This window comes from Hyperolius riggenbachi, chromosome 5, assembly GCF_040937935.1.
Source record: "Hyperolius riggenbachi isolate aHypRig1 chromosome 5, aHypRig1.pri, whole genome shotgun sequence".
Lineage (NCBI taxonomy): Eukaryota > Metazoa > Chordata > Amphibia > Anura > Hyperoliidae > Hyperolius > Hyperolius riggenbachi.
In genome coordinates, this window is record NC_090650.1 from 446889124 (window position 1) to 446901670 (window position 12547).

Genomic DNA, 12547 nt, shown 5'->3' on the forward strand with positions numbered 1-12547 from the left:
ACCGCCTCCCCATTTTCTTCCCCCACCTCCTCGTTAGTGATGGGCGAACACCTGGATGTTCGGGTTCGGGAAAGTTCACCGAACATGGCCGAGATGTTCGGCATGTTCGGGCCGAACCCCGAACTTTCCGAACATCCAGCTTTTGGGGGCCATATGGGGTCGCAGGCATAAGGGGGGAGCATGCCCCGATCGCGGGGGGGGTCGGAAATTCCCCCCACCCCCTCCGCTAGCGCTCCCCCCTCTGCCCGCTTCCCCATACAAAAGTTTAAGCAAAGTACCTGTATAGTGGATGGCCTGGCAGTGGGCGGCACTGTGGAGTGAGGAGGAGGAGTCCGGAGAGTGACGAGTTGAGGGAGGCCGGGCAGCGGGCGGTTCAGCGGAAGTACCCTTGTGGTACTTCCGCCCTTTCTCTGACCTCACGCCCGCTGCCCGGCCTCCCTCAACGCGTCACTCTCCGGACTCCTCCTCCTCACTCCACAGTGCCGCCCACTGCCAGGCCATCCACTACAGGTACTTTGCTTAAACTTTTGTATGGGGAAGCGGGCAGAGGGGGGAGCGCTAGCGGAGGGGGTGGGGGGAATTTCCGACCCCCCCCGCGATCGGGGCATGCTCCCCCCTTATGCCTGCGACCCCATAGGGGGGCAGTATTCCACCGAACAGGGCCCTGTTCGGCCGAACAGGGGCCCTGTTCGGCCCTGTTCGGCGGCCATTAGAAGTTCGGGGCGAACCCGAACTTAAAAGGCCGAACACCATCAGGTGTTCGGCCGAACGCGAACATCACCCGAACAGGGTGATGTTCTGCAGAACCCCGAACAGTGGCGAACACTGTTCGCCCAACACTACTCCTCGTCACCTTAGAATGTACCAGAGATAAAATGTTAAAAAAAGTCATACATACCTGGGGCTTCCTCCAGCTCCCTCCATCCTGATCACTCCCTCGGCACCATCCTCAGCCTTCTGGATCTTCAGTAACAGGTCCCAGTATCTTCAGCCAGTCAGGGCCAGTCAGCGCATGTGCAGTGCGACTGCGCCAGCTCCTCTGTCTCTGTGATGATCTGCTCTGCTGTCTGCAAAGGCAGGCAGCTTTTTGACCATTTTTTAGGTCTGAATGCTGCAGGTCCCTGGAAAGGACACTTGTCTTTACTCTGCAAGTTTCAGAGTTGCTGTTCTGGGGAGGGATATGCATTCACTTACCTGGCAATTGATAGCTCTGCCTATCTTGAAGGCTTGCAGTATAAATACCATTTCCTCCCAGAATTCCCTGCTGGTCATAAAGGTTTGGTTCTGCTGGACTTACCTTGAGTTTCAGCCCTCTGCTATTCTTTGCTAATATTGTCTTAGAGTAGTTATCCTTGGGAGTGCACTAGCATTCCTTCTAGCGCAGTCAGCTTGTTTACTAGCTGTATTTCCTAGTTCTGTCTTGTCTGTTTGGATCGCATCCGCCTTAGCCGTAGTGGTGGTGGATCCTTCTGTACTCTGTCTTGGAGTGTAAGCCAGAGCAGCGGTTGCTACTGGTTACTCCTTCTGTCTGTCTTGTCTAGTCCGCACGATGGTACTGTCGCCAGCGGTGGCTGTCAGTGAATCTCTCTGTCCTGATCCTGGATCACATTCGCCAAAAAGCGGTAGTGGCGGTGGATCATTCTGTACTCTACCTTGGAGTTTAACCTTAGCTGCGGTTGCTACTGGTTGCTCCTTCTGTCTGTCTTGTCTGGAGCGAATGCGTTCTCTGTTTATTTTCATTTTCTTGTGTTTCATTTGTTAGTCAGGGTTGGTACATTTTGTCGTTGTTGCACGTAACGTGCGGTGACCGTGCCTTGAACGCGCTTTGACGATATTGCGCTTAACGTGTGGTGACTGCGTTTAGCTAGTTTGTTTGTTATTTTCCTTGGCGTTCAGATTGTGGTGAATTGCTGTGTCCTCCTTACTCAGTTCACGTTCTGTCTTTACTCAGTCTTGTGTCGCTGATAGCAATAGCCATTCTTGCGATTGCTTTCTCACTTTGGTCTTCGCTGTTGTATGTCAACCGTCGCTGGGTGGCGACTAGATTGGTGGACATACATACATTCTGTCTCTGTGCTCACTCCCTCTCGAGTGGCTATCTTGCCCTGTATTGCTTCACTTCGTACAATTTCTATATGGCATCTGTGGCAGTGCAGAGGGTTTATTCCTCTGCACTCCACAGCTCCATCTGCCAGTTGGAATTCCTCTCTACGGGTGCATTTGCACCAAAGCTGGGTTCCCTTATCCAGACGCTTGTGGAGGGTTTCCGCAGTGTCAGCGCACAGGTTGTGCGCTGACCATGGAGATATTTCCTCATTTTTTACAGTGAGACCAGCCAAACCGAAATTCCCAGTGTAGAGGGAATTTCCGATTTGTACGATTTCGTCGAATATGGTTCTTGTACCTTTAAGAGGTTTAAAAAACTAGACTCTGAAACCAAAGAGGACTTTCTTTCTGAATGTGTAAGATTTCTTCTTAACCCTGCATTTCAAATTACTGATTCGTCTACGTGGGCTCTCCAAATAGCTTATGTTCTATTGCAAGGAGATCTGTTTACGTGGGCTTATGAGATTTTGAAAAGCAATTCCTGGAATGACAATCCTTATCAGTTTCTCACATTAATTTTTTCTCACTGGTTTAAACTGCCTTCCTTACCACCTATTCTTGATGAGTATGTACCTGCTAATCAATCACCTGTTCTATCCATTCCATGCAAAACCATTCAGTGTGATTATGAATGCAGTAACAGCTCCCTTGCTTCTAGACAGCAGCCACTTGTAGCGGTTAAGACTAAAAAGAAGAAAGTCTAGGAAGGCTTCCTAGCTGAAAAATCCATTGCCCATAGCAACTACAAATAAAAAAAAATATTTCTGTAGAGTCTGAAATTCGGAACACACTTGAATGTGATAAATCCAGAGAAACTTCTCAGTCTCAGGTTTTATTACCCCAAGCAAAAGCATATGTGGATCCTATGATAGGCAGAATTATTCAGTACATTAAAGGAGTAAGAAAATCAATGCATTTTCCTGATCCCAACCCGTATGAGTGTTACCTTGATGCAGGGTTGTTTGAGCCTCCATTTGCTCCATGGAAGATTGGGGCTTTGATTGAGGAGTTCGATATTGATTGGAAGGCGTTTTGCGATTTTTACATCGCAGAAAGCGAAGAGATTCTTAACGCTTGTATTAATTCTGTGTACACTTTGATTGAATCTGGTGAGTGTGACAAATGTTTTGTGGATCTGGTGATGTGTGTGTGGCAGACGATTTTGGATGAATTGCACACACACCAACCAATTGACTTCAATAAAGAGACAACGTTGTCGGATGATTGTTCCTGCCTTTCTGGGGTAAAGCAAGTGAGTTTAGACGCTGTGCGATCTGAAATGAATGACAGTGCTACTGTTGTTGACACCAGTGTGAATTCAGAAAGATTCTTTTCCATGGCAACTGCTTGTGTGGAGTTTGAATCTGGGCGATCTAATGCCTTTTTCTCAGGTGTTCCTGGAAATTATGATCAGCTTGAATGTGTCAGTTTTGTCAAAGATATATGTGGGATTCCTTGTCAATTAAAAACAGATCTTTTTCTCCCAGTAATTATTTAAGATCTTCCATCTATGATCCTGCTAATGGGGAAAATTCCTAAACTATGCAACCTCAAGAGTAATGTTAATGTGACTAATAAAGTTCATCATGTTGTCGCAACTTATTCTGCAAATAAATCTATGCCTCACTCTGTTAACACCTGTGAAAGCACATTGCCAGATGAAAATTGTTCCAATATTTTGGTCCTGGACACTTTACAAGTTGGTCCACAGATTTCGGAGGCTTGCGCTTTAGAAGCTTCAGTTTCACAACCGAAAGCGATCTTAGATTCGCAAATTTTGCGTTCTGACTCCTCGGATTCAACATTGTTAGCCGAGTCTAAGGGTGAGACAGCGCTTTGGTTTTGCAAATCTGATACTGAGGGATCTTTGCCTTGTTCGGGGAATGTGTCTGTGAGCCTGCCCTGTACCATGAATGAAATTGTGATGTCCACTCGCACGGACATTTGTGAGTCCCTTTCTTGCTCTGAAAAGGGTGCTGACTTTCCACCCTGTACTCTGGATGAGTCAATGTTGCCTTGCATAAAATCTCCTGCAGTGAGCCCAGAGGCTCGTCTAGGTATTGCAACTAATCTCACCTGTTTTTCTGCTATTTTGGAATTGCAGTCTGGTTTGACTGCTATGCAGGATTCTGCGTGCAGTGAAACTAGTGTCAGGGAGTCAGTGTTTGTTCCAGTAGATATTCCTGTGCATCCTGTTCATGAAAATAAAATTTGATCTCAGCGTATTGTAGAACCATCCCTGGGACATCTGCCCTGTCCGCAGAGTGTATTTTTGCCCTGTAACATGGATAGTTCAGAATCCTTGATTACTTTGTCAGAAAACTTGGGAAATGATGCTCCTGAGGTTTTGTTTGATGTTCTGGAGGTCTCCGAGTGCCTCTCAAAGGGTGCAGAACTTTTAGGAGATGCCTCCTGCCCCCCAGGGCCTTCTAAGGTATTGCCAACTTCAGTAGGCATTGCTGTTATGCTGACTACTTTTGCAGCTCTTGTGGAGCGTCAGTCATGCGTAGTCAATGATGAGTTTTGGTTAGATACAATTACAGTCACAGAGACTTCTAAGTCTGAGTCCAAGTCTTCTTTTGAAAGACCAGTACTTGTGACCACTACTCGTGATGATTTTCTGCCCGGTCCTGGTTTTTGTCTTGTCATGGCTGACTCTGCAGTTCCTCGACATGTCCGGAAGTTTCTCTTGTGCTAGTGTACCCCGATGTGCTCTGTGACCCAGAAAGCCCAAGTGTGTCTCGGTTGCCAGCTGTAACGATCGGTGTCAGCCAGAACAGTTTTTTCTGATTATTGGTGATCTGCAGTATCACCAATAATACAGATGTTATACCTGATCATGTGGTGATCTGCAGAATCACCAATAATACAAGTATAGCAAGACACACAGGATACAAAGATGTTAGATGGTGTTTGGTGCAACAGTAATATAGATGGAGATACCCACTGTCCAGAGGAGCTGGCGAAGGGGGTATCTCTAATCAACACAGTAATCAGTATTCCAGCAAGCTGGAGACTCGGAGGAGTAATGATAGGTTCACCTGAGGAGCGGGTGATGCACAGTAAGACAATGTAGTGAGATCACTCAAGGAACGAGTGATTCAGACTGTACTGCAACAGGCGATCTCCTGAGGGGCAGGGGACACAGACAGCAAATATTGATTGCTAGTCACCTGAGGAGCAGGTGACTAAGACTGTGCTGCAGCTATCAACCTGAGGAGCAGGTGATTCAGACTATACTGCAGCTATCTACCTGGGGAGCAGGTGATTCAGACTATACTGCAGCTATCAACCTGAGGAGCAGGTGATTCAGACTATACTGCAGCTATCAACCTGAGGAGCAGGTGATTCAGACTATACTGGGAGTCCCTCACCAGGACTAAGCTCACTGGTGAGGGCAGAGGAGTCAGACAAGCAGGTTCGGCAATACACGGACAGATACGGTACAAAGGTAGAAGACAGAATCAGAGTGAGGGATAAGCTAAGTTGGCAACTGGATCAGATAGGCAAAGGCACAGAATCACAAGACAGAAGAGTAGTCAAGACTAGCAGAGGGTCATAACAAACAAATAATACAATTCAATTAGTACTTTAAGCTATCAACAGACTCTGGCTAAGTGTGGATCCCCAGCTCCTGCTGGTTCTAGCACACTTTGGGATCTGACTATGGGTCTGAGTGCTAACACGTAGCATATGCAACAGTAGACAAGGAACAACTGACAGGCATGTCCTATATATACTGGGAGCACTCCTAAGCACCGCCTCAGTCACTCAGCCAATCAGAAACAGTGCTGGAGTCAGCTGACCGGCTGATCAGCTGACTCCCCTTCTGCTTGCATAAAGATCCTGTCTGTGCGCACGTGCGTAGACCTCAGTCTGTGTGCGACTGAAGGAGCAGGCAAAGTTCCACCATGCGACCATGCGGTGAAAGCCGCTGACTGAGACGCGGAGACAGCCGCCATACCACTCGGTGCTGCGGCGGCTTCCTCCTCATTCCCCACAAACCCAGGCATAATTCCATCATGTATCTGCATGGCGGAAACCACCGGCTGAGACGCGGAGATTGCCGCCATGCCACTCTCTGATGCGGCGGCATCTCCGCAATCCCTTACACCAGCATGCTCCGATGCTTCCTCTGTGGAGACATGTTCTGATATTGCCTGCTTGGTTTCCGGTTCCAGCTTGGATTCTGGTCTCCTTCCCACTGGAGCTCATGCAGCTTGGATTCTGGGCTCCTCTACACTGGAGCTCGTGCAGCTTGGATTCTGGGCTCCTCCCCACTGGAGCTCATGAAGCTTGGATTCTGGTCTCCTTCCCACTAGAGCTCATGCAGCTTGGATTCTGGGCTCTTCCACACTGGAGCTCATGCAGCTTGGATTCTGGGCTCCTCCACACTGGAGCTCATGCAGCTTGGATTCTGGGCTCCTCCACACTGGAGCTCGTGCAGCTTGAACTCCGGGCTGCTTCACACTGGAGCTCATGCAGCTTGGATTCTGGGCTCCCTCACATTGGAGCTCATGCAGCTTGGATTCTGGTCTCCTTCCCACTGGAGCTCATGCAGCTTGGATTCTGGTCTCCTTCCCACTGGAGCTCATGCAGCTTGGATTCTAGTCTCCTTCCCACTGGAGCTCATGCAGCTTGGATTCTGGGCTCCTCCCCACTGGAGCTCATGCAGCTTGGATTCTGGGTTTCTCCACACTGGAGCTAATGCAGCTTGGATTCTGGGCTCCTCTACACTGGAGCTCGTGCAGCTTGGATTCTGGGCTCCTCTACACTGAAGCTCATGCAGCTTGGATTCTGGGCTCCTCTACACTGAAGCTCATGAAGCTTGGATTCTGGGCTCCTCTACACTGAAGCTCATGCAGCTTGGATTCTGGTCTCCTCCACACTGGAGCTCATGAAGCTTGGATTTTGGGCTCCCTCACACTGGAGCTCATGCAGCTTGGATTCTGGTCTCCTCCACACTGGAGCTCATGCAGCTTGGATTCTGGGCTCCTCTACACTGAAGCTCATGCAGTTTGAATTCTGGTCTCCTCCACACTGGAGCTCATGCAGCTTGGACTCTGGGCTCCCTTACACTGGAGCTATTCCAGCTTGGATTCTGGGCTCCTCCCCACTGGAGCTCATGCAGCTTGGATTCTGGGTTCCTCCACACTGGAGCTCATGCAGCTTGGATTCTGGGCTCCCTCACACTGGAGCTCATGCAGCTTGTATTCTGGGCTCCCTCACACTGGAGCTCATGCAGCTTGGATTCTGGTCTCCTTTCCACTGGAGCTCATGCAGCTTGGATTCTGGGCTCCTCCCCACTGAAGCTCATGCAGCTGAAGCTGAATGCTGAAGACCGTATCTTCCAATGGGAACAGCAATAATCCAACATATCTGAGAGTCTGTGCTTAATGGAGAAAGCTCGACTATTGTACTTTATGCTGGCTTAGAATTTATGAGAGCTATATAAGTCTATATCCCAGAACACATCATATCTTAATTCCAGTACTGTAGCATTGCGTTATTATCAGTGTTTATTGCATATAAATATATAGACACACATATAGACATATTGTACACAAACATTACAGGTTCTCTTTCAAGAGGACCCCTAACAGCCCCAGGACCCCGGCCAAGATGGTGTAAGTGGATTTCACACTGGAGGCCCCACTGACATTGCACAGATCGGTGTAACAACAGGATACGCCACTATTGAAGATGACAATGTTCATGCCGGTTTCTGTGCAGGTATCGGTGCAAGACTTGTCGATGGTGGCTCCACTGAGACTTCCTATAGGGGGACAAAGAGAAGAGGGTGAGCAATGTCATATGAGCGCTGTCCTTCCCCCACAACCTATGAGCGCTGACCATCCCCCACAACCTATGAGCGCTGACCATCCCCCACAACCTATGAGCGCTGACCATCCCCCACAACCTATGTACTCTGTCCATCCCCCACAACCTATGAGCGCTGCCCATCCCCCACAACAATCAATACTGGTCCTCCCTCACAAACCTAAAGCCAGGGACACATTCTGGATTACAGTCACCTGCAGAGTGATAAATCTAACATCCTCACTAAGACCTGGCATGCTGGACCTTTAGGAGATTGGGGGGGGGAGTTGATTCTTTTTGGCGGAGACAGTCCCTAATGACCACCTTGACTGAGTCCTCTAGCATGTGTTCCTCTGAGCTGCATCTCACTCTACTTTATACCATCCTCTGTGGTAGGTGTGGGGGTGGGGCTGATGGGAGGAGACAGAGCAGGTGGCCTAATGAGTCACAATGACTGTTAGGCCAGAGAGACAATCAGCTTAACAGATAGGGCTTGATTCACAAAGCGGTGCAAAGTGTTTGCACGCCTGTGAAAAGCCCCTTATCACACCTAAACTCAGTTTAGGCGTGATAAGAAGAAACTCGCGCGATCTCCCGCACGCAAAGTGTACCATGCTTCGCGCGCAGCGTCCATTGAGCCCTATGGGACTTTGCGCGCGCAGCGCGGTGCGCTACGCGCGCAAAACTTTGCGCGCGGGAGCTTCGCGCGAAGAGCAGCACAAATCGGTGACAACTCAGCTTTGCACGGCTTATCACGCCTAAAGTCTTTTAGGCGTGATAACTGAGTTATCACCACTTTGTGAATCAGGGCCATAGTGTTCATTTGTGAAGACAAAGGGACTAGAGATGGTGTACAATACCAGGGCTGACTCTGGGGCCTTGGCTTCCAAATAAAATGTGTTTTCATCTGAAAAGAGAATAAACGAGTTGGGGTTTGTTCTGTTTTCTCCGTAAAGCAAATCAGAAGTAACATTTAAATAAAAAAATAATAAAAAACTGATGCGCCCGTTATATCTGCAGATACAGAAGCCCAAGTGCTCCATACTGCGCATGCAAGAACGTACGCAAGCGCAGTATGGAGCGTCTCCGGGAGAACTTGGGCTTCTGAAGCCTCACTGGGTAGTATTGGACCGATGAGTGGAATACATCTAACAGGGGTGACAGCGCTGGAGCGCAGGGACCGGGAGAGGAACGGGAAGGCCCTATACGACTTTGTACTCATTTTTTTAATTACATTTCACTTCAGTTTTGCTCTAAAGCACACATGCACTGACAGGGATATGGAGGCTGCCATATTTATTTCCATTTAACCACTTAAAGGACCACAGGTTTACACCCCCTAGCAACCAGGCCATTTTTTGCAATTTATCACACTGCAGCTTTAACAGTGTGCTGCAGGGCCAAACGACTTATCACCAGGGCCGATTCTATACTTTTTGCCACTTGTGAGGATGCCATCCCCCCAATAGGTAGTATAATTGCCCCCAGTATAGGTAGCCTGGAGGAGGTAGCAGCCAGGAAGGGGGGCAGCCGGCACAGCGGTAGGAGAGGGTCGGACCCCCCCCCCCCCCCTCACCTGGGGCTTCCCCGTTCGTGCTCCCCATCCAGCTATTAACTTGATATTTAATTAGTGTAAGCCAGGCAGTGGAGAGAGCAATGACTCACCTACTTCCTGGATTCTGTGCTGCGTTCCACCGCTCGCGTCACTTCCTGCAATGCTGCTGAAGTACAGAGGGCGGCATTGCAGGAAGTGACGGGAGCAGTGGAATGCAGCGCTGGATCCAGGAAGTAGGTGAGTCATTGCTCTCCCCAGTGCCTGGCTTATACTAATTAAATATGAAGCAAATTGCTGGATGGGGAGTACGGACGGGGAGCCCCCAGGTGAGCGGGGGCCCCCTCCCCACCGCTGTGCCTGCTGCCCCCCTTCCTGGCTGCTACCCCCTCCAGCTCGGTGGCTGCCCCCCCACCCACGGCCAGGCGACGCCGCCCCCAGACTTGGCGCCACCTAAGGAACCTGCCTCACCCTGCCTCATGGGTGGCCCGGGGCTGCTTAGCACACAAATTAATCTTGCCCCCTTTTCTAGCCACCAACAGAGCTTTCTGTTGGTGGCCTCTGATTGCTGCTGTGACTACACAAACAGCTGTGTGCGGTGCGTTACACAGTGAGTTTGGTGTGCCAGTGTGAAGCAGCACTCTAATTACACTCCCTGATTGATGTATACACATGCAAGATGTTTTAAAGTACTTTAGGCCTCCAATTTAGCATTCAATGTGATTTCTGCCCTTAAAACGCTGCTTTGCGTCAAATCCAGATTTTTCCCCGGGACTTTTGCCGTCTATTCCACTCATCCATGCAAAAACTCAGATGTTAGACCCCTTAAAACATGTTTTCCATCACTTTTGTGGCCAGCCTAAGTGTTTCTAGTTTTCAAAGTTCGCCTCCCCATTGAAGTCTATTACAGTTTGCGAAAGTTAGCGCGAATCGAACTTTTGCAGAAGTTAGTGTTCGTGGTTTCGCGAACCCGCATCTCTAGCCGGGATACAGAACTCCGAACAGCCAGCTTCTTCAGTAATGAGCTGTTGTGGCTTACACTCATTGTGGAGGATGTGAGAGACTGTCTTCTGGAGAACAGTCAGGTCAGCCTCTCCCCCATGATTGTGTGGCCTACTGAACCCAACTGAGGGAACAAGCTAGATCAGGGGTCTCAAACTCAATTTACCTGGGGGCCGCAGGAGGCAAAGTCAGGATGAGGCTGGGCCGCAAAATGGGCGTGGTCATGACATCATGTGGGCGGGGCTAACTAATGTAGTTGCATGAAAAAATATGAAGTAAATGCACATCATGACAGACAGCGTTACCCCAGTAAATGCACATAAGAGACAGCGTTACCAGTCCAGGGGAGTGCTCACTCAGAGTCAGGCAGGCCTGATGGTGGTTGGTGGTGGTGCCTGCTGCTGGTGCTGCTAGGCCGCTCAGCACAGGAGGGCAAAAAAACAATTTGGAAGTTGACTGGCTACAGGACAGGAGTCAGGAGGACACCCACCCACCTACCCACCGCACCCTGCACCCACCTTGTCTCGTCAGAGTTCCGACTTAAGTTCCGAGTCCTGCCTGCCTCTGCCTGGCTGTCTAGCTGAGGTTCCGGGGGGCTTCAATAGGGGCAAATGATGCGCCAACCGGAGCTGAAGCCTGGGTAAGCCCCAGTGTGGCGCCACCCTTGGCTGCAGAGCCCCCAATTCCCCCGGGGGGCAATCTGTCTGGCATTTCCTGGAAGGGGCAGAGCTTTCAGCTTCAGCTCTGCCCCTCCTGACGTCATTCGCGGCGGATCGCCGCCTCTGCCCGCCCCTCTCACTCTTCCTTCACAGAGAGGCGGGCAGAGGCGGCGATCCGCCGCGTTTGACGTCAGGAGGGGCAGAGCTGAAAGCTCTGCCCCTTCCAGGAAATGCAGGCGAATTGCCCCCCGGGGGAATTGGGGGCTCTGTAGCCCTCATTTTGCGGCTGGGACAGGCGGATTAAGTATGGGAGCACTGAAGCGCACAAAAGTAGTTCGCTTCAGTGTCTTGCCGGCGCGGGCCGCAAATGAATGTAACGAGGGCCGCAAATGGCCCGCGGGCCGCAAGTTTGAGACCCCTGAGATAGTTCCTTATTTAAAGGAAAGGCTCTGGACCCCATAAAGCCTTCCAGGTCCTCTTTCTGTGTTCTCATTCCACCGATGTCCCCCCAGTAAAATCATTCAACCTGCTGAAGATTGGCCAGTATGGATGTGCCTGTCTTCTGAAGCACTCAGGTCATGACTGCTTCCAGACCCTTCCAAGGACAGGAGACAGCAGGGAAGGAGGAGCCAGAGGGGGGGGGGGGCAGGAAGGCGCTACTGGATCCCAAGCCTCCGCTCTATATAGATGAATATGAAATTATATTGTTTTGTTTTTGAACATTTGTAACTAAGTGAATAAATAAAACCCTGAAACTTACCTCGGGTGAGGGAATCCTCTGTATCCTGAGGCTCCCCCCCCCCCCTCCTCCTCAGGTAGCTTGTCCCAGCGCGGTCTCCCCCGCTGCAATAGTGACAATGATATTTACATTAGCCTGCCTGTGCATAGCGGCTTTCTGCTCTGGCTCCAGTGGAAATAGCCGAGCGAGATCAGGTCCTCTCCTCTGTGCATTTGGGTCACACTTGCGCAGAAAGTGACAATGCCTATTTATATGTGATGTGCTGCATTCTTTTTTTACTTGAATTAATGGAGAGGGGGCTTCATCCAACATTTTTCTGGGCAGGCCTGCTTAGATTGTTATTAAGTTCATGTAAATTTAGCTCCACCCATGACCACACCCACATTCTGGTGCATGGCCACACCCATTTTTCATCCGGGGTGCCCAAAAGTGCCCTGGCTCTCTTAGGACCCTAGCCACGCCCCTGAAGTGAGACATTTCATCACTGCCTCAGCTCGGTGGTTTTAAGTCTCCAGTATATGAAGTTAGGGGTCTGATTCTGGGAGGAACCCAGGAGACCCCCTGGCTGGGAAGCGGGTCCAGGTTATGTAGTGACCGGCAACACTTCTACCAGAGCAATACAACAATACTCCTGGTAACAGAAAATAATGTGACAAAGAATAAAAGATG

At 50.0% G+C, this 12547-nt stretch overlaps 1 protein-coding gene across 1 annotated transcript in view; it reads right to left on the reverse strand.

Moving 5' to 3' along the window:
- Positions 1-7607: 7607 nt before the first annotated feature.
- The window catches only part of LOC137517940 (lymphocyte antigen 6E-like), a 44515-nt gene continuing 39575 nt past the window's right edge, over positions 7608-12547 (reverse strand). The window contains exon 3 of the mRNA XM_068235013.1: positions 7608-7882. Coding sequence (XP_068091114.1) covers positions 7677-7882 — 206 coding nt within the window. The 3' untranslated portion in view covers positions 7608-7676. The remainder of the gene's footprint in view (positions 7883-12547) is intronic.